Raw genomic sequence first — 21,994 nt, forward strand, 5'->3', positions numbered from 1 at the left:
ATGAATTGAGTGCCGTTATTAAATAACAGATACACACCCACTCAGGTCACCAGACTGTTTTTCACTGAAAGGCTTTAATGACCCGCACGTCAGATTTGATGAAAGTTTTTCATTCTTTCGTGAATTTCAGACCAACTCTTCAGTGACTCACTCCATATTATTAAATCTCAAGGATATTGTGTGTCTAGTCATTCGGCGTTAGATAACTTTGCATTGTTTTTTTCCATTTTAATTCTCACTTGCAACCTGTCTGTTATAAAGTGTTCTTATGAGTTTGCTTTTCCAGATAAATGGATGTCAGTTTGACACAACTGCCACATTTAAGAAAACTGATTAATATGTACCTTCCTCTGCCATGCCTGGGCCTTCTCTGTGATGATACGACTTCACATCAAGTCTGCTCACATTCTGAGATGTTTTTTTTTTTTTAATGGTCAACTGTAATCAATAAATGCATGAAATATTTGTTGAGGCTTCAGAGCAAACACGTTTCTCTTCAGAGGAAAAAAAAAAGTGAATGCAAAGATGGAAATTTTCCTTGCTATTGTTTCGTTGTTCCAACAACAAACCTTGGGTTGGTTTGTGCAGAATAAAGAACAATAAATTAGGATTTCAGCTGAATCCTTCTGCTGAAGGTTTCACTCCATGTTACTCTGTAGTTTGCAGTAAGGCACGTTGGAAAAAAAAAATACTTTTACCAAAATAAAAAAAGAACATAACTGAAACAACTAGGCTAAATATATAAAATTTTATTGTAGTTTCACAGTCATTATTCACACAACGTGACAAACACAGGCAAGACCCATCTCTTCTCGTGTGCACATGTGCAACAACGTCAGTTCACGTAGTGGAAACAGTCTCAACACTGAGTGGTTGAAGTAACAGTGGTCATTACAATGACAAGAAAAACACAACAACAATGTAACAAGAAGCTTTTGCGACTCACGACAAAAAGAGTTCAATTAACATGGCAAATAAAGAAATGTAGTGGGAATGTAGTGGGAATGTAGTGCCTCATAAAATGTCATTTCTCAAAATAAGGTAGGTAGAACAACTTGAAGCCTCTTCTGCCATGGACAGCGCAGCTGATGTAGATCACATGGTACACTGGAGGAAACACAGGGGCGACACGGTCAGTGGACCAGTTAAAAAGTTAAATCTCTGAAGGGTGGGGGAGGAAGGTGAATTACCGCCAGGGATGAAGAGAAGAAATCCAGGTACAAAGAAAATGGCACTTGAGACACCTGTCGGGGAAAATGCTTCAGTTACAACCCACCGACGAGACAAAATCATCAATACACACAACCATACAAAACAATAATTTAACGCACACAAAAAAAAAAAAACCAATCAAGATGGAAATCAATTTTCTTTCTTTCTTAATGAGACTGTTTGGTATTGACGTCTGTCAGCTTTATCTGCTGTGATGTAAAGTTTGGTCCTGCTTTAAACTGTTTTCTTTAACTTGTTTTAGAGGAGAAAGCTGCGTGACCTCCAAAAACACTCAATAAAGCCGTTTACTGAAGCGTCCAAACAACAGCAAATCAATGGGCTGAACAGGGAAATATGGCAGCGTGTCGGACATGTTATGGTTACAGGAAAAATAAATGAGGCCATAAGGAAAGTATAACAAAAAGAAACGCTCATTTTATTATGGTCATCAAAATATCATCAGGAGTGTTACAGCCTTCTGGTCAAGATGACTGAGAAGAAGTATCCACAATGTCAGAGGAACATGTTGTGAGAGAAAATAATGTGACAGGAGGATAAACTTGACTTCTAAATATGAACTACTAACTTTCATGATTCACACAAGACAGAGATGATCCTTTTTGAAGACAATGGGATTAAATGCTAAGTTCAGCAGCGGTTATTACACACCTAATGTTGCTGAGGACTTTATGTTCATTTGAAGACGCGGGATATTAATAGAGAAACGTGTTTTCTCATCACATTTTACCACTGAACGGAAAAGCCACACCTGCTCCCCAAATTGCTGGAGAAATGCAGCCTCGTTTGCCTGATGACATTTACTTATCGGTGCATTAATTTCTCCTCCGGGCGTATTTGCTCCTTGACTTTTGCGTCTGTCTGAGAGGAGCCACTGTTCAGAGGAACCAGACACGACCAATCCAAAGTCTCTAACAAGTAATCTCATTGAAGCAGAGCAGAGGGTTCAACTAGTCAGGGGGAAGGAAGGAAGGAAGTCAGATGATTCAGCAAAGTCTGTGTGGTGAAATATGTTGACGGAAAAAATAAAACTGTAAAAGCAAAACAAGTCAATTGATAACATTTCTTTAATATTTACCTTATCAAAATAGAAACTCGCAATTCTGATAGGTACAATAATAAAAAAAAAAAGATGCATTGAAAGAAAGATGTTTTTTTCCAACTTCCCACGTTTTGTGATGTAAATCAGTTGAAAACAGCGCATTAGTTTGCATGTATGGACGTGTGTTCAATCATTTTACAGATCCGCTTAAAGGTATAATGGACGATTTTCTCAAAAAAGTCGAAGCCAAATGTCTGTTACTCGCTTTTTGAAAAACGCGCATGCACCAGACCATCCTACCTGCTCTGCTGCTCCTATGAGCGCGCTTGACGGCGTTACGCAAGCATTTCTCCAGCGTGATTGACATGTTGGAGGACCAATAGTTGAGACTCGAATCACGCCATTCATTGGCTAAAACATCGTCCATTTTACCTTTAAATTCAAACTAACAGCTATTTGTAGATACAGGAATACAATTAATTTGTGTGGCTTATTAATGTTTCATTCTCACCTGCATTTGGATTCAGTTGTATGACAACACCTGTAAAAATAAGAGCTGAAAAGAAACAGTAACAAACCACAAGTGAGGAGTCAGCAGACACATGATTTACTGAAAAAAAATTTTTTTTTTCTCTGTATCAGCGAATCTGTGTCAGGTCAAAGTGGGAAAAAATACTAAAGATGTTTTAATGACTGATAATTACACACACTTATCACTGATAACACTAAAACCTTCTGAACTACATTCAGAGAATGGTCTCAGAAGTTCTTCTTAATGCAGAAAAACACTTAAGTCTAATAAATATGACTTTCAGACTGTAGTTATTAAATTATAACTGTGAGAAGATGAATCTGAAAAATTAAATGAAAGGGGTTAAAATAGCAATACAGCCATCTGAGAAGCTCCGTTGTTCTAGTCCTCCAGCTCACTCCAGGACACTACAGTTTCCAGGACAACTGGAGGACATGACCTCCCCCAGGTGGTCCTGTGCTTCTCCATTAGCTCACTTTAACTCACTCTACTGCAGAACTGCATTGAGTGCACTCTGAATTCCAGATATAGAGTGAGTTCCTCACCCTATTCTGAGTAGATAGCTCTGCTTTTCTTATTATCACTGCAGCTGAGGCTGTGCAGAAGATGGATGGTGGTTTTGATTGAAAAAAACTGAAAGGTATGTACATTTTGAGCAGGAGAGGCTTTACAGCTACTTTACAATATGAAAGCTGTGCAGAACATTGTCGTTGCCGGTTATATATTCAATAAAAGGAAATACTTTGGGTTCATGAAGTGCTTTTTCATACTCACCAACTCCAGTGATGAGGAGAAGGAATGACGCAAGAACAACTCTTCTGTTTTTCTTCACCAGTGGATGGGACACCCACCTAAGAGACACGTGTTTTTTGAACTACCTGCTTGTAACTGTTTCTCTGTGTGAGTGCTGTTAAGAGTGCTGGAGATGTCTGAACTCACCCGCAGCAGTGTGCGGAGAGCTGCGTGACAGAGCTGAGGGTGCTGAAGGACCACTGAGAGCTGCAGTAAGACAGAGTGGCAGGGTCACTGTGGAGAGAGCAAAGAGGCAAGACTTAATCTCACGGTCACAGCAGGCAAAGAAGAAAAAGAAAATTTAAACCGCATCAAGGCCGCTGCTGCAAGAGCCCACCTGATTTTGAAGAAGTTATTGAAAGTGGAGTTTGCATTACTGCCAAGAGCATCTTCATTTTCCAGATTCTAGAAATACAGCAGATCATAATGGAAAACGAATTTAAAAAAGACACATTTACACTACCAAATCGATGTCATTCTTTAATATTATATATAACATGCTTGCATATAATGTCCTTAGATTGGAATCAAATAATGACTTCTTAATTGTTGTTAAGCAAACCATACTGGATGATTTCACCCTTTTGTCCCCTGCAGCTCATGGACAGGTGGTGCTGGTGTACCTGGTACTTCAGGTTGCTGTGGTCCGGGGAGCCGGTGGCAGCAGGTGACGGATGAGTCTGAGGCTTGGAGAACGTGAGGGGCCCAAATGTCATCTCTCCTCCGTCTCGGTCCTTGTCTCTGGCCGCCCATCCCTCCGTGTCTCCATCGGACACAGCTCCCTCCTCGTCTCCGTCCAGCACGAAGGCGTCGTCGATAGTGAACTGCGCTGCCATGGTAACCACCTTTCACACCCTCAGGTACACGGGTTCGATGCTCACTGAGATAGAAAAGAAAAACGGTGATGTTCAAAAGAAGAAAGAGAGGGAAAAAAACACAGTGTACAGACAAAATATTTTGTGGTGTGAACAATCAATGTACATACAGCAGACAAGAACCGTAATCAAAGATACTCGGGGTGCCGAGTTTACTCGGTTCTTTCTCTTTAAAATGTTTATAAGAGCGCACAGAAGGATTTCTAAATCACTTTACTCCAAGTCTGACGGTCTAATAAAGGAATAAAATGAGAGATCGAGTGAGTGCGGAGCGGCCCAGCAGCAGCTCCTGAGCTGATCCGTGTCGCTGCTCCGGCCATTGTTTGTCCTCTTTCCGCTAGGAGAAAACTTACTGTCTTCAACTTATCTGTTCTTCCACAGAGGCCAAAGTCCGCTTCACGGTGCCTCGAGATGGCTCACATATTTGTCCACTCTGTCGGAAAAGTCCAGGAAGCCTTTCAGAAAGCTTATGTTTTAATTTAAGGTGAGATAAAGTTTGAAGCAAAACTTTGGACCTCTTTTTTTCCTAACTCCGCTCACTCGATTAATCAGACTGATTCCGCCCAGCGCTCTCTTTGCATTTCAGTCCGGCTAACAGAGTGTCGATCTATCGATTGGGATGATTTACTAAAGGGTTAGTCAGAATCATGAAATAATACGTTGATCAACTTTAACTTTAGTGTTCAGCTGAAACTGGTATGAGGTTCATCATGTTGATATAAAGTTGTTTTTGTCTCTCATTTTTCAGGGTCATAATAGTTAATTCCTACTTCCAATGATTGTCAAGATTATGGTTTATAAAGCCAAAAAGCACAACTTCAAATATAAACTATTTTATACACAATATTTGGCTACCAAATACAACACACACACACACACACACGAACAACACACACGAACAACACACACGAGCACACGAATGCCTTTTTTCAAACTACAGACTGTTTCTCAAAGCCAGGTGATCAAACTTTGAAGGCTCGCTAATGTAAGATGAACTTTAATGAAACGGCCTTAACGCCCCAGGAGGCTCCTTTGCTGGCATAATTTAAAGCTTTCCCACAGAAAAGCTGTCACATGTCAAAATGAGCTTGTAAAGTTTGTGCGTCACATGGCTTGCAGTAATTTGGATTCCATGGCTGCCACCTGTGGAGAACATGCCTATCAGGTAGTCATTTAGCGATAATTAGACTTATTTTTACATAACGATATATATGAACTGCTTGAGATAACGGGCTAAGATTAGTGGGGCATTTTACAGTTGTCAAAATTAATTTTCCGAGAAAACGTGTCTTTACATTTAACCACGTGAAAGATCATGGGGATAAAACAGCTCAGTAAAGCCTTTTATTCTTTTTAATTTAAAGCAGATGTGTTGGAGCAGGACTCAGTCATGATATGAGTCATCAGAACTACCACAGAGAAAAGTATTTGTTCAGTTCTATGTTTATTTCTTTATGAAGACTGATTTGAAAAGGGGAAAATGTGAATGTCATATCTTTTGTTTGACTGTTGCTTAGATACATTCGTATTATTAGAATTTGTGCTGTGACAGAAAAAAAAAAAAAGGGGGGGGGGGGGGGGGGACACCTGAAAAGGGTCTGTGAGAATCAACTGAGCTCTTCGTGAACATTACTAAACTAAGCATTAATTTACTGACATCTGAACATAAAGCTGAACATTCTTGGAGATGCTATTCCAAGATAAAATTATATCAAATATAACAACTGGTTGAGAAATAATTCAATGGTGGTTAAATGAGAAATGTCTACTTTTTACTTTTAGCAAGGTATTTTCACATCTACGCATTGACCCAGTTTTCATAGAAAAATACAGCTGAAATTTGTCAGTGATTAATCAAGAGTATTCTTTTGAATATAACATTTTCTTTTTAACGTGAAAACTTTCACCTTGTGAACAAATGAAAAGCACATTGTTAATTCAATTTTTTTGTTTGGAATAGGCAGTTTAAAAACCTAAATTTGTCAGGATGACAATTAAAATCATATGAATGAATGATTATAAAGACAGATGAGAGACCATATTCTTTGTCTGTCTTCTTCACCCACTTATTTCAGCGTGAGACAGAGTTATCATGTGAATGACAGATTACACCCAGGACTGCTCATCAGTCTGTCACAGGGCAGATACTGATAGAACTACAACTGCTCACGAAGCATTTATATGTATGGGAAATGTACTGTCACCAATAAGCCTTATAGGACATCTTTGGAATATGGGACAAGAATAGTTAAGTGTAATCAGAGTCCACTTGCTGTGAGGCTATACACCCTTCAAGCCTATCTTCCAAAAATATCACATCACTTTGCTCAGTTGTATGAGATTACATTCATTTTTTTTATTTTTATTTTTTTATCTAGGCTTTTCACATGAACATAAAAGAAAAATAGAGCAAAACACTTTCTTTTATAAAGAAAAAGCAATTAACAACATACAGGCTCAGTGACAAAAAAATACGTCTTCTGCATTTCTTCCTGTTTCTTAAAAACTAATAATTGTGAATCGATGATTTTTGACCTTTACTTTAATGGGCAGCTGCTTAAAAACAAACAATCTATTTTACAAGTGAGCCCTGGAATATTAAAGTCATGATTAAAATGTCATACTAAACAAGAAGATTATATTTTGCCTTTACCTTGAACTTAATGAAGCATCTTGTCCGCCCAGCTCCAGCAGTGATTGATTGGTACAGCCAGTGCGCTCATTTATCAGATGAAGGGCATTTTTTGAGCAAACAACACAATAAATGGCTGGGTGGGGATAGTCAAAGTCTGTAGCTTATGGAAATCTATAATAATTTAGAGACTTATTTAGGTTGTTTGTGGTCAGTTTAATAACATTCAACAGATTTTAAAACATATATGTGTATAAATCAAAGAATAGATGGATAGATAATGTCACACAGGGATATTTCTCTTCACTGACTTTAACATCTTGAAACCTTGCAAAATAATTGTATTATAAGAGTGGTGTTAATTTCAGTGAGTGCCTGACACAGGTTTGAAGAATTTCAGCTTTCTAAGAATGTGAAACAAAAGAGACGATCTTATCAAAACTGACACAAAAATTCCCTCTGGAATGAAAAATGTTTTACAATTTGAAAGCATAAAGTAGCGAGAAAAAAAAATGGTACTTTAAAACTTACTGGTAAATGATTAACTGTAGCTGCTTATCATGATAGGGCCAAGCATGCACTTGAAACATAAATTTCACTGATAGCTTCAGTAATGCCTTATGGATGGACACAGATGAGACAACACTGTTTTCTGCACCTCAGCATTGACTCTGCTCTCCTTTTTTCTTCCACTGCATTAACTTTGTTTCACTTGTTTCATAGCATTAAAATGACCCTGAAAAAAAAAAAGAAGAAGGAAATGGTGCAACAGAGATGATTCTGCCCGGTATCTGTTGGCAACATGTGGAACCATGTGATTTCCAGAAAGTCAGAACATCCACATTGTGCAAACAAACGTCTCTAAATCAACAATCACAGCCAGAGAAAAGTGGGCGCAGAGTTGGATGTCCTAGATGAATTAAAGTTGGTGCATGTGGGTGAAACATTCGTGATAAAAAAAAATTACCATCTGTCAAAAAAAAGTACCAGTGCTGACTTTGGACACCTGGGAATTCAAGAAGTGTGAGTTTTGGGATGTTTTTTTTTTCTCACTTTTTTACAAAATAATTACTTAAGCGAAGCAAGATCATTTCTTTGTATTTTTAATTACTTTATTACATGCTTTTCATTTTGTTCTTTTTAATCTTGTGTTGGTAATTTGAATAAGATGGAATTCAAGAATGAATTGTGTTTACTGCAAATGGAGCCTTGTGGGAAATGCAGAAAGTTTGAAAAGTTTTGCTAACAGGATAGCTCACTATCTCACTGGTTGCATCACATATTGATTTTGTTCCCCTCCAGCTGGTTGTTATTTTTATTTTCTAATCCTCTCATTTCTTTTTGCAGATGAAACTACAGGCTATAATTTTCCTTGTGCTGCAGCTCGTGTTTGAGGTAAAATGAAGGGATTTAAAACAATGTCTTCATATCTTAGCTTAAAGGGGTTTCAAATTGTGGGAGAAACAGCCTTGGTCTTACTTTTGCAAACTTTTCCCAGATGTTTTTGACATTTTGCTGTCTTTGGTGATCAGCTCTCCACATGCAGAAGCCTCCGGGTGATCTCTGGGTCCTCTCTGGAGATTCCCTGTCTCTCGTTTCAAACGGACATCATGGCAGCGGACATTACCTGGAGCTTCAATGGTCTGATCACTTTTCAGTGTTTTATCTATAATGCAAATGTTGACAGTCATATGTACATATATTTAAATGTGTATGTATTTTGTATTACAGGTGAAGTTATTAATCCTGACGATAAGTCATCCAGCTCTGTGAGGGTCATAAAGGGAGGCCTGTACCTCTCGATCTCCCCTGTCACTCCTGCCAACGAGGGCAGCTACGTGTGTTTGGTCACGGACGACAACACTGAGATGATCGGCACACACAACATCACAGTCGACGGTGAGACTCGCCCCCGTTTTAATTCGCACATTTAGAATGTAAGGTGGTTTTCAAAGTGGCCATTTCTTATTCTCTTGCTTCCTCGTACAGCATCCTACTTCATAACCATAAAGGCAACTGAAGGATCCACCTTCGCCATCCCGTGTCATTTCCCACCCTCCGTCGAAGTGACGGCCAACGCTCTGTGGTTCAGAGAGACGATCGGTGGTGAGAGAACCAAGTTGAATCTTCAGGACGACGCCGAGGGTGAAAATAAGAAACTGGAACAGCTTTACCCACTGGACCAGGATCAGTCCATCCTGCTCAGACACGTGGCCCACGAGGACGCAGGGCTGTACCATTGTGAGTCTGCTGAAGGGGCCAAGCTCACCACAGTTTACGTCATTGTTAAAGGTAGGTTTGTCTGATAAACTCCTCAGTTGCTGCAAGCCTTTCAACCTTCTCTGAAATTCATATTGAAGACTTTTAAAGAATAACCAAATAAAGTTAAGACATCACTGCATCAGTGGCACATCCATCATGTATGACTATAATCATCATTTTATCTTGGTTTCAGACGCCCCCAGCCTTCCCTCTCACTCATGTGCGGGCTTCACCGCGCCTTGGGAAGAGTGTCGGAATGAAAACAGTCACACGGAGGCCAACATTTTACAGGAGTCCACCACCGAGTTTGCTCTGAAACTCTATTCTTTCCTAAGACACATGTATCCCTCAAGCAACCTGCTCTTTTCCCCCATCAGCATCAGTGGTCTGCTGTCACATTTGCTCCTAGGTATGAAATGAAATCAGCATTATTTTTCTTCCAGTGTTAAATGTATCACTAATTTAAAGGATGAGTCCATCCATTTTTAGGATGAAACAACTTCTTCTTTTTTAAACATTACATGACTTTTTCTTTATTTATAGTGAATGCCGAACATACACAGTACATGTCTTTCTGTAAAACGCCATCTTGTTTTGCTCTGTACCTCCAGGAGCGAGGAACGTCACTCGCAGGGCCCTGGAGGGAGCCGTCTTTGTGCCTCACGACTTCCACTGCCTTCACTTCCAGATGAAGAAGCTGAGAGAGAAGTTGTCCGGCTCCTTGCAGATGGCCTCTCAGATCTACTATAACCCACGTAATGCCACCACCGTGTGACGTGCACAAAATAACCACGTACAGGACGGATGAATGTTATCATCAGTGACTTCTACCTCTGCTGCTCATATTGAAAATGTGCTTTCATCTTCTGCAGAAATGAACCTGAGCGAGTCCTTTACAAACCAGTCTATTCAATTCTACGACTCGGAGCCCACCAAGCTGCTGGCGTCCGGCGAGGAGAGTGCACGGATGATCAACACCTGGGTGGCGAGTAAAACCAACAATAAAATCACACAGCTGGTTGAGTCCGTATCGCCCGACGCGCAGCTGATCCTGCTCAATGCCGTCTCCTTCAGCGGTCGGTAAAGCGTGCATGTGGAAGAGTGTGTGCGTGTGCTGAATATTTCAGAACTTAGAAACTCTTGTGTGCGTCAGGTCAGTGGAAGGGGAAGTTTGATCCGAAGCCAAGGAAAGCACATTTCACCAAGCTGAACGGGGATCTGGTGAAAGTCCCTATCCTCTATCACGAGACGTTCACAGCGACCATGATGCACTCTGTCGATCTGAAGGCACAGGTCAGAAACACCTTGCTGCTACTAAACCAGATTCTTATTAATGACATTATCACACTGAAAGCTACCTTGACGGCCATGAAACACAAGCACACACATTTCCAAATACAATTCAGAGTATCCTGATGGCCCGACATGCATGTCGATGCATGTTTATTCGTGACGGAGCCATATTGTGAAACATTGTTCTGTAGTTGTTTTCCTTTTTTGCCATCAGGTGGCGAGGTTCGCTCTGACCGGCAACAGCAGTCTGTACGTCCTGCTGCCTCGCACCGGCAAAGCGGCTGACCTGCAGCAGGTGGAGGAGAAGATGACGGACACAGCTGTGCGTGAAATGATCGAACAGATGAAGGCGACGGCGCCTCAGCAGATGGAGGTCACCCTGCCCCAGATCACGCTCGATGTTACCCCAGACATGAACATACTCATTAAGAAATTAGGTTTGTTCAACATCAGTTTATTTTCTGTCGCTTTTTTCTTTTTTTTTTATTCAAAAGTGAATACAACTCATACTTTCACCTTGTAAATTAATGACCACACAGAAAAAAAAAAACAAACCCTGATCTTTTATCCCATCTCTCAGGACTGTCGTCACTTTTCGAGGGTGCCAACCTGTGTGGGCTGTACGCCGAGGAGAAGCTGGTGCTGGACGAGGCCAGACACAGGGCTTTCCTCGCTCTGACTGAGCGCGGGGTCGAGGCCGGCGCTGTCACCTCTCTGTCGTTCTCTCGCTCGTTCCCCTCCTTCAGAGCCCTGCGGCCGTTCATCCTGCTGCTTTGGAGCGACCAGGCCAGCGTGCCGCTCTTCATCGGCAGAGTGACTGACCCATCAGTGAAAGAGTGAGTGTGTGTTTGTGTGCGTTTAGAGGACAGAAGACATGCATGGTTAATACTTGGACCAGTTTCCAGATAACATGCAAGTTCAGAATCAATCCTTCAAATGTGTTATGGCTTTGACTAAAACATGCACTCAATAAATAAACACAAATTCAGACAACATACATGGCGCCTGTCCTGTGTTGATCATCATTCAAAGGAGGACAAACCAGCACTGAAACAGTTTGGATTTATTTTGCGAAGTAGTTACACAAACCCACCACAAGATGGCAGCCATACTGTGTGATTGACATTGACAGTGAATACACAGAGACCGCGATAGTGAATTCCCCATCTCATTCCCATCTCAGCCCTCCTGCATCATTACCACTGGTATCAATTTAAGGAAGACGAGTGTCAAAGTCTGTGACAGTAAAGGTTTTTGTTCGTTAAAGCAAACGCTCTGCTTGGTTAAAGCGAAGCAACTGAGCAAAAAATACCCTGAATCATCGTATTCACAAACAAATACACACTGATGTAGGAGACCGGGTGGCTGGCGTCGACTGTAAACACATCAGCATTCAGAATGATCAGCTAAGGTTGCGCTCTATTTTACAAGCCGATGGCGATTGCTAAAGCATGCAGCTGTAGTGCAGATAAAATGATTACATAAGCAAAGCAGGGGGTCAATAGACAAACAGTCAGGAAAGTCTGGGACTGTAAACAAAATCAACAGATCCAGAAAGTAGAATAAACATCCATCCAGCCAGAAATGTGAACTCCGTTTAATCACCGCCGCCCAGCCCCGCCACAGACGCAGCACTGAGTATTCCCACAATGGTATCCGTCATGCCTGGATATCATGATAATGTTGTCTCGGTTTGATTATCTCACTACTGACGTGCCAGGAGTTCTGATTTGCATAGAGAAAGTGCAGAATAAACCCGCCATCACTCCCCAACCACCTTTTTTTTTTTGTCTTTTTGAAGATTTTGCCCAGAATGTGTTTTCAGTTTTTAGGTCTCAGCTTTTATAATGGCCAAGCCTTTTATCCCCCCCTCCCCTTCCTTACATCTGAACCTAATACACCACTGTAAAATCCTTTTTTTTTTTTTGCAGTCGACAATCAGACATTCACAAGGTTGGTGAAGGACACCAAGAACATGAGCAGCCGGATCGATTCAACAGTTAGGAAACTCCCGGAGGCCAGCGACTGACTGCGGGTGTGCTTTAGTGAACAAGTGTACGGCCGGATCGGTCACGGCCGGCGAACCGAGGGGACAACACTTGATACGGGAGGCGGGGAGGGGGGGGGAGTCATACAGTTCAGCAACACATTTTCAGACGCCATCAATATGCAGAAATGTGCACAGAGAAGCATTACACATGTAGGATGATAAGTGTGCAGTCTAGTGTAGTGTTTTCTTATCTTGGATCCCGTTGTGTGAAATCCAACCATCCTTTTTTCTCCCACATGGGTTTCCATGCATGGTATAATCCCTTTTTACTACCTGAGATTAAACTTTAAGTGGGGGGGGGGGGGGGGGGGGTCTGCTGTGTAGGTCTGCATTTTCACTATATAAACCATCGATCTCTGGAGGAAATCCTGCGTTTGATGGACACATACACGGGATTAATGGTAGTGTAGTGGCAGAGGATGACATTTATACTTAATAGGTCAGAACTAATGGGATGAACTGACCAGATCAATGGCTTCATTTGGTGGTTGTTGAATTTCAGATTTTTTTTTCTCTCTTTGGTCACTAAATCCTAACAAGGAGCATGTCACAGGGTTCATAAAAACGGGTTATTAGGGGAAATTCTTCATGCAGGGAGTCGCTCTCTTTACAGCTGGGTAATGAGCGTGAGTAGGGATGACAGTTTGCTAGGAACACTCATGCCACTGAGGCCATCGACGGAAGCTGAGGAGTTCACTCTACACACAGCTTTCTTTGTCCATTCTGTTCATACTTCTTCACACCACTGTGCTTCTGCAGTCGGACTGAGACGCTTCAAATGGGCCTGAGGTGAAAAACAGATAAATGCACACTGTACAGACAGAAAATGTAGGCACTCATAATCTCATAGCCCTCATGCACACACAAACACACACGTATGCAGACACCTTACTGTCCAACATGACGGTGGACTGATCACCACTGTTACGAAAAAGACGTAAGAACAAGAACACTAAAAAGGTAAAGGTACAAATCCACCAGATGGATTATTTTGTGCTTTTTAATATGGTCTCTTGTTTTGCATCAGATCAACAGCCACTAAAATAGAGACTTCCCAGGACTGAATCCACCTTTTGAATCATTCAAACTCTGGCAACTACGGACCACATTATGAGTCACACGAGCGCACGTAGTGTTGGGCACTTTCACTGGATGAATTTCGAGTACATCGGTTTCAAATCTCTTCGTTACGTGTAAATTTGAATGAGTATGAGCCACTTCCACGATACAGTAAGGTCTAACGCACAATTTTTTGAGTATTGTTTTGTTACGTCAACACTTTAATGAGGACAGTGTCACAATTTTGGTTCACTTTGAAAAAAAAAAAAAGTTATCAGATTACACCTTATTACCATCACTATTCGTATGAATATCATATACTAATACTTTGTGCTGTGTGTATTGGCGTTACATGACAGTTTTTCTTTTAAATATCATTATTATTATTGCATCTTTTTCTCCGTTGTTCGTATTACTGCTTCACTTGGACTCTGAACAATCTCTTCTGGGGTTGAATGTGTGTATGTGTTAGTGCATTTATGCGTGTGGGTGCGTGAGTGGGTGCGGTTGTGTGTGTCTCTTGGGCCTAGTCCGGCTTGTCGCTGCTGGGAGCTCCTTGCTGCGTCAGCGTATGCCAGTACTCCACTTTCTTCCCTTTGTTTTTGAGACACTCGAACCAGTGTCTGAGTCTCTGTCCGCTTGCGTTGATGCCGAGCTCCACCCCACCTGCCAGAACAGAAGCAGAGTCAAGAGACGGAAGCTGTTCACTTCTCACAAGGACTTTCGAAAAAATAGCTATCAATTTTGATCAAAATGCGAACGGGAGAGAGATCCGAATCAATTTTTGGCGTGACGTCTCTTAATCACTGTAACATCATAATTACTGTGCAGCTGACTAAAACTTTATCATCCATTCCTGAATGTTGAACTGAGGTCTGTATTCAGATAATTTTTCATCATTTTTTTTTGTGTTAAGTATTATTTTGGCCATGTCTGAGATGTCAGTACAGTCATGTAAGTGCTCTAAATGTGGGAGGATGTTAGCATCAGCGCCATGATACAGCATCTCCTTCACCTACCAAACCTCCTCAAACTGTTTTCTGTCTCGCTGTGCCTTCCTCCCACAAATTGATTTTTTTGTTTTTTTCTTTTCCTGAATGTCAGCATCTGCATAACGGCTCAGCTTCTTTGTTTACACTAAGTGCAAAAGAACAATGAGATGAAGAGAAGAAAAAAAAAATGAATTGATTTGATCACAAGGCGCACTGGGAGAGAGAGTTGAGGACTGCCACCCACACTTCCCCTGGCAGTGGCAGTTTTACACCAAATAGTTTTACTAACTCGCATAAGATATAACAGAGATCCACAGAATTCTCTGTTTCTGGCACGCCGTGCTCTCCGGGCTGCATTTTCTTGCACCCTGATGTTGTTATTTTGCTGTTTGTTGCATTGAAGAGCATAAAATAGAGCAGGATTTGTATAGCTGGCACACTTTGATCATTCAAACCTGTTTTTTTTTTTAAATAGAGATTACAGTTGATTAACTTTCAGACACAAGTCTACTTTGTAGTTCTGTATGCAACAACTACTGTCTTCCTTCTTCTATTATCAGAACTATTATAGCCAGACGGTGCATTGAGTTACAAGTTGTATAGCATTAAGTAGGGTTAATCACAAAATAAGTCACCAATGTTCATTTTATTCACTCGTTTAAAGCTTTCACGGTAAAGAAATCAGTAGAAAGAAATAAAACTGGCTTTAAAAATAAGTGTGTCTGTCTGTATTCACCTGGAAATGCGATTCTTGTTTCTATAATGATCCAATCATGTCCAGCTGAGAAGCATTACAATGTTTCTACAGCAACAAATCAAAGACTATTTCCACAAGAGGATCATCAGCTGGGAGAGAGCGGGATTACAGTCTGAAAAACTCACTTCCAGATGATTTCAAACATTACTGCCTTACCTGAGTCAGCTTACAATCAACAAATGTAGTTCAGCGCCTCTCTCATCATTTCTGGGCTTTACCCTGACATGTTGGTTGGATGTAGGAACATAATAATTGCCTGAGATATTTAATACGTTTACGTTCAGCTCTAAAATATCTGAAGGTCACTGTGATTTCGTAGAATCCAAAATGAAGGAAAAAACTGTAATTGTAATGTATTTTAAATGCAATGCAGCGAAATATCTAAAAAACAGTTTATCAATACGGTTGTTGTATTTGTTACACTGTTATATTTAACTCTAATGTTTTGGAATGCACAAGCAAAGAAAGTGTTGAAGATCAGATAAATATCTGGAAGTTTAACTTGAGCAAACCTCCACGACCGACACCAGCAGAAAAAAATAACAGGAGAAACCAACCAGCATTTTCTTCTCTCGTTAAAATCCAATATTCCATTAAATGTAATTGAGCTCATGCATGGGTGTACTGTATTTAACAATCATGCCAGTGACGATGATTATTATTATGTTTGACAGGCAGACAGACGTGGGGGCCGAGGAGGAAATAAACACATTTGAGACACACTCCTCCAGGCAAAGAGACAGAAAAATCTGATATGGCTGAAGAATTAAAAGAGAAGAGAAATTTAAATGTAAATGATCATTTGAGGGGAGCGCAGACGCGCCGAATGTGCCGGCAGCAGGGAGCAAATGGGCAGAGAAACAGGAAATGAGTCAGGTGAGAGTGAGTGGAGGTGATGGAGGCGTCGGCAAAGAGGCAAGACAGAGAAATGAAGGCAGTCGCCACGCGGAGGTTATTACGCAGCCATTCCCCTGGCTGTGATTGCATGGCTAATGGAGCGTGAAGTTTTAAACATGGTATTTTGGCAACGCTGAGTTCTGACAGCGCCTTAGAAAACGACAGCCGCAAGCAAACAAGGCTGGATGGCGGATGAGTTCAGCGAATCCGAGCTCCTGCGACTGAACCCAGGCTGGGAGGAGAGAGGATTCTGTTTGGTGGGGTTCCCGGCCCGCATCCCTCTTCACTTTCAGCCCCCAAAGAGGGATCGCTTGTAGATGAGGTCTGATCCCGTTGACAGGGCTTCGATAGGATATAATCACGCGCGACACTTTGTCACCTTTCTCCCGCCTCTGAACAGAGATCAATGGAGCGCTGCCCAAACCTGCAGGCCGCTGGCGACAAACGAATGGCCCTTCATCCTGACGCTCGATTCGAGACGGGAGAGCGATGGGGAACCAGAGACAGACTGAGCCATGGCCGACGCACAGGCTGGAGAGCAGATCTGCACTTCCACACGTTTAAATTCTTCCACATGTGAGCCCTTTTTTTTTTTCCTCCTCTTTTAGAAAAAATCCTGTCCTTCTCAGGTTCGTCTGTGTGCGTCAAGCAAAGTTCTTACTGAATCATCATGCAGCATCTGATTCCTTCTTGCTCAACTTTTGAGAGGCTGCTGCTGTTTTTAGACCAACAGATCAAAGGTTTTTCTCATTGACACACAGGAAAAACTTTTCACCAACTCAGTTTTTCAATATTTGACATGATTGTGTCTGACGTGCGGAGTGGGTGATCAGAACCCACAGAAGCACAGTGTTCCTTCAGCTTAGTTTGCATATCTGTTATCTATAAAATATTTCAATATCAGATGTATTGAAGTTGGCTGAGGTTTCAGATAATGAATAAAATGAACCTTAACCTTAAGATTCTGATATGGAAATGAAACACGTCACAGGATCCAGGAAGACGCCGGCGCTCAGGGCTCAAACTGGGAGATGTCTATAAATCAATCTGTTCCAGAAATACAGTTTGCTCCATTCATGTGGCAGAAAAGCCTGTTTTCTCTCTACTGGACCTGTGCGGGGCTTCCCCTGTTTTCCTAACCCCCACGATAAGCAATCACCTCCTTTAGAGCAGATCCACTCAAAGTACTCACATTTTTACCAGGCACACACAGAAAAACCCAAATCACATTTCTTGTATGAAATATGTGGCCCACAAATCCCTCCGCAGGCAGAAGGCCATAAGGAAAAGGCTTTCAGAGACAGGGCTCTTTCATTTGATAGCAACTAAAATGAGAGCAACAGAGAGAAAGGAAGGAATGCAGGGCTGCGTTGAAGGCCAGGGCGAGATAAAGCTGCTCTGCTGCAGTGAAATGAGCAAAACAGATTCTCTTTAAGATTTTATTCACTTAAATAGAGACTTCTCTGCTAAAATACCTGATTTGAAATTAAAAATTGGACCTCATGACATAAACAACAGAACAATCAACTCAGGCATGAGTCATACACCCACAAACATTGAAATTTTAATAATTAAAACTCTTAATTTTAATGACTTGGCCTCATCTACGCACTTCAGATATTCTATTAACAAAGCTTTGAGGTCAACCTGTTTGAATGAATGACCAGCACTGGCAGACAGGAGGACACATAATCATCTAACTACTCCCAACTTGCTGCTTGACCTCTGAATTGTGATTTTTGACTCTTGGCCTGATTACAGGTGAAGCCTCCTCTGATATCCAGATTGCTTTTTAAGCACCAGTTTGATCAGTTTCCTGTATTAAACATGACAGATTCCAACTGAGCTGAATGGAACCATTTGTGGCACTGAGAAAAAAAATGCATGCTTTTGAAAAGAAAGGAAGGTGAAGGGAATATATGGAGGATAAAAAAAAACATTTCAGTAAAACACTTTCGTTTTTTTCAATCGAATATGTCTCAAATGGGAGATCATGTTTGACTTGGCAGGCTCAGACAAAAGCCCATCTTATTTTTCAAAAAGTAACAAAAGCACATACTTTTTATCACCTATGGATCCCAGCAGCCACTGACAACAGGATTTTCAATCGTAAACACACAGGAAACATTTAGCCAAACTGCAGTACACAGCAGAATGAGTCAGGTATGTATGTTTCATTCTTTAAGAGTGAGGGGTGAAATTATTTAGCCGAGAGTTTGAGTTAATGAATCTATTTTTTTGCAGACATTAATGCTGAACCTGTACTGACAATGGATCAATCCCACTCTGAAATATTTATTTATTATTACAGTCGTCATCAAACGCTAACGCAGAATTGCTCATCAGTCTTTGAGACTCTATTTTGATTGAAACTTGTAACCACTTCTGTTGTGTCAGGTTTCTCTTGTACTTGTCAGTTTGTTTCACGGTTCCCAAAGAGGTGACAGAGTCTCTCAACGGTAAATGCGAGAGCTAAATATAATTCCAAGTCACAGGTCTGGATTTGGTTCATGAAATTTCCAACCTCTCCCCCGTGTGCCGATCGTCCCCTCAGTTTATCCTCTTGATTTATTGTTGCTTTTACCTTGATATTTTGCGCTCATGATTCGTTTTTCTCCCCCACATATCAACAAAATCTCAACTTCTACTATCTGACATATGATCTCCTAAGCCTATTAGCCGTCTTGTTATTGTTCTCTCCCTCTCTTACAGTAGAAACTGGAATTGCGTTTATTTGGCCTTTTATATCAACTCTTTTTTTTCCCCCCATTCGTTCTGGTCAGATGTGTAATTTTTCTTCCAGCCCCAATTAACATAAGTGACAGGCTGCTGTGGTTGGCCCTGTAATGATAATGGTCAGGGGAATGGCTGTTATCTGGGGATATATGTTAGACTGATGGCCTTTTCTCCCAGCAGGGCTAATAATTCACTGGGCTTATCTAAACAGCGTGTGTCTCTCTCCGATCCTCCCACCGCCACACACACACACGCGCGCACACACTAGACAAGCGCACAAAGCTTTGATCTGAAGGCCTTGGAGCTCACAGGGTGGTAAATCCATGCTCACTGCGCCTCCTCACTAGTTCTCCATCACTCTTTAAGCTCCCATTTTCTCCATCGTCCTGATATACACACAAAACCGAGCCAAAGCTGTTTAGGAGCCTGATGAAGCTGCAGCCATCTGATGTGCCAAGCTCCAAAAAGATGAGGATCCCAAAAAGAAAAAAAAAAAAAAAAAAAACCCTCCTTTTTGATTTCTCCTCTCCATTTCCTGTTCCTCTGGAACTCCTCTTTGCTCACTCAGTCGTTCTCCTCAAGCCTCATAATTACTCCTCATCTCTCCATTTGTGTGTGTGTGGATCTTTTTTCTTTTTTTTTATTTGTCTCTCCGCCCACGCTCAGCCTGGTTTTTTAAAAAAAAATCTTTTCTGCAATTTCTCCTCTTTCATCCTAACAGTGCGTTACAGCCTCGTTCTCTGTGGCTGCAGCTCTCTCCACCACTGCTCCCATATTAACGTCAGCGTTTCAGAGCCTACCTATGAAGTCGTTGCTCATTCCCAAGTCGTAGTCCCACACAGAGATCTCCAGGGTTTTCTTAGCCAGCTGGTCCAAGGATACTTCGTATGAAAACTCCTGAGCAGGTGGTGAACAAAACAGCATGTTTACATCAATGATTCATGAGGATTGAAAGGAGCTGATTCAGAGCGAGGCATAAAGACGCGTCGGCTGGAGTGAGAGTGCGTGCAGGTGACACAACATTCAGCGGCCTCTTTAAAAAGGTGAGGATAATTGCCGCTCCCGCCGCTACATGCTATTTTCAAGCTTGGCAGGGAAATCAAAGAAGCTGCCAAGTTTACTAGCGGTGATTCAAAAACAGGAGCCAAGTTTTTACCTCATTGAATTCTGGATTGAGAGTCTTCTTCTTTACCGAAGTCTTGTACTTGGACTTTTTCCCCATATCTGGCTGTAAGATGCTGACAGAGAGAGAAAAAGAGATGAGGAATGAACTTTCCAAGGCATATCAAACCTCTGGATAGCAGCTCAGATGGAAAGATTGCTAACAAATGCTTCAGCTTTTGTTTTAATTAACAAAACAATGTTGCCTGAGTTGACCTGTCGATGGACTTGCTACTATCTGTCTCGCGCCGGTAATTGAGTGAGGCTTTGGTTTTATATCTGTCAGGCAGACATTTAGACTGCCAGTGTTTTCATCTCACCCTTGATAAGAACACAAACAACTCTATATCTCAAAATGCTTAAAAATTAAGTTCAGATTTGGTAGTTGCCCGCAAATAAAAAAAATATACAGCAGTCCCTGAGCAGCACAAGACAAATGGGAAAAATCTAATAAAGTTTTGTGAGGAACATCTTTCAGCTCTCTTTACCTTTCAAGAAGGACGAGAGCGTCACTTTTTCTGACGCTCGAGCTAATTAATGTGTGACATTTCTTTATCTTTTGCCTTGATGTGAGAGTAACGGTTGCTGAAAATCAGAAACAAAAGATAGAAAGTTTGCAAAACGTGACCCGGATGTCTTTTAAACAAAGGCAGGGACATCTGGTAAGCGAAACAGACAGAAAGAAGAGAAAGAGACAGTAGACCACAGCAAGATCATAATCACGCCGACGTTGGGAGTGTACGCTCCGGCAAAGAGGCAACAGAAGGATCGCTGGAGGGCAGCAGGAGTCATCATCAGCATAAATTTCAAGTCAAGATGTTCAGGCGGTGAGATATCTCACTCTTCCAGCCTCCCCCCCGTCAGTGACGAATCCCGGCCTGACAGCTGATGCATGAGATGGGCTTGGGGCTGTCACTGCAGAGCCGGAGCCGGAATCAGGGCGGGTGAACGATGAAGGGATGAAGGTGGAGAAGTAATGGGAAGCGGATGGAAAATTGATAGAAAGCCAGGTGGAGCCGCAAAGACCCCAGACTCTATATGTTGGCTGTCCGTGATGAACGTGCACTGTAATTCTCCATGATATGTGTTGATCGCTTAAAATTGACAAAAAAGCACAAAAAACAACAACAACAAAAAATTCCACAGAAAACTTTTGCTTTCTTCTACAAAAGTGTTTTTAATGCTTGCACTCAGCACTGAAAGAGAACCACTAAAAATGTCACGACAGTTTCTCTTGGGATTCTCCTTTTAACAGGACTCGCCACAGTAAGTCACTGCAGCCTTGGCCAGTTTATCCCAGAGGACTGTGGTGTCCGCCTACAGTCTAAAAACATAAATACTGGGCGAATTGATGGTAGTTGTGAATCTGCGTCTGTGTCTCTGGGTTTTTCCTGCAAGACACTGCTGATCTATTCAAGGTGTATTTTTACCAAATACTCAAACAAGATGCTTTAAATGCTGAGAGAAACCGACAACAAGACAATCACATTAACGCCTGCAGGCTATTTAGAGTGGCCTCAAATACATGTCTCTATACCCTATACCCACAGGGACAACATGCAAACTCCATAAGGCCAAACTAAGCTATGGATTGACAGTGTTCACTAAACCACTCCATATCAGCAAAACCCCAATAAGACACTAAAAATTCCAGGGTGCCCCCAAATCAAATGTTGCCACTGGT

At 41.5% G+C, this 21,994-nt stretch overlaps 3 protein-coding genes across 3 annotated transcripts in view; 1 reads left to right on the forward strand and 2 right to left on the reverse strand.

The window, feature by feature from the left end:
* Positions 1 to 744: 744 nt before the first annotated feature.
* Positions 745 to 5,003, reverse strand: tmem134 (transmembrane protein 134). The gene is made up of 8 exons (XM_030093188.1): positions 4,825 to 5,003; positions 4,220 to 4,476; positions 3,934 to 4,001; positions 3,744 to 3,830; positions 3,579 to 3,655; positions 2,784 to 2,828; positions 1,191 to 1,244; positions 745 to 1,107 (listed from the first exon to the last, which is right to left on the reverse strand). The coding sequence occupies exons 2-8, from the start codon at positions 4,430 to 4,432 to the stop codon at positions 1,025 to 1,027; spliced, it is 627 nt and encodes a 208-aa protein (XP_029949048.1). The 5' UTR covers positions 4,433 to 4,476; positions 4,825 to 5,003; the 3' UTR covers positions 745 to 1,024.
* doc2g (double C2-like domains, gamma) overlaps positions 1,020 to 21,994 on the reverse strand; it is a 45,521-nt gene continuing 24,546 nt past the window's right edge. The window contains exons 9-13 of the mRNA XM_030093186.1: positions 20,306 to 20,387; positions 19,950 to 20,046; positions 14,294 to 14,433; positions 2,401 to 2,410; positions 1,020 to 1,030 (exon numbers count right to left, since the gene is read on the reverse strand). Coding sequence (XP_029949046.1) covers positions 14,294 to 14,433; positions 19,950 to 20,046; positions 20,306 to 20,387 — 319 coding nt within the window. The 3' untranslated portion in view covers positions 1,020 to 1,030; positions 2,401 to 2,410. The remainder of the gene's footprint in view (positions 1,031 to 2,400; positions 2,411 to 14,293; positions 14,434 to 19,949; positions 20,047 to 20,305; positions 20,388 to 21,994) is intronic.
* serping1 (serpin peptidase inhibitor, clade G (C1 inhibitor), member 1) lies at positions 7,985 to 11,663 on the forward strand. The gene is made up of 11 exons (XM_030093185.1): positions 7,985 to 8,126; positions 8,451 to 8,498; positions 8,636 to 8,744; positions 8,835 to 9,002; positions 9,093 to 9,395; positions 9,559 to 9,774; positions 9,977 to 10,120; positions 10,238 to 10,441; positions 10,519 to 10,658; positions 10,873 to 11,095; positions 11,239 to 11,663. Exons 2-11 carry the CDS (start codon positions 8,451 to 8,453, stop codon positions 11,496 to 11,498), a joined length of 1,815 nt encoding a protein of 604 aa, XP_029949045.1. The 5' UTR covers positions 7,985 to 8,126; the 3' UTR covers positions 11,499 to 11,663.

This window comes from Salarias fasciatus, chromosome 6, assembly GCF_902148845.1.
Source record: "Salarias fasciatus chromosome 6, fSalaFa1.1, whole genome shotgun sequence".
NCBI classification, from domain to species: domain Eukaryota; kingdom Metazoa; phylum Chordata; class Actinopteri; order Blenniiformes; family Blenniidae; genus Salarias; species Salarias fasciatus.

Bases quoted from the DNA above. Each gene is read 5' to 3' on its own strand.
- serping1 (XM_030093185.1), top strand. From the start codon at position 8,451: ATGAAACTACAGGCTATAATTTTCCTTGTGCTGCAGCTCGTGTTTGAG. The intron at 9,775-9,976 runs GTATGAAATGAA...CTGTACCTCCAG, and splicing joins GCTGTCACATTTGCTCCTAG to GAGCGAGGAACGTCACTCGC. The intron at 11,096-11,238 runs GTTTGTTCAACA...CCCATCTCTCAG, and splicing joins CATACTCATTAAGAAATTAG to GACTGTCGTCACTTTTCGAG.
- tmem134 (XM_030093188.1), bottom strand. From the start codon at position 4,432: ATGGCAGCGCAGTTCACTATCGACGACGCCTTCGTGCTGGACGGAGAC. The intron at 3,656-3,743 runs GTGAGTTCAGAC...CGTGTCTCTTAG, and splicing joins CTCTCCGCACACTGCTGCGG to GTGGGTGTCCCATCCACTGG. The intron at 2,829-3,578 runs GTGAGTATGAAA...GTTTCTTTTCAG, and splicing joins TCTCCTCATCACTGGAGTTG to CTCTTATTTTTACAGGTGTT.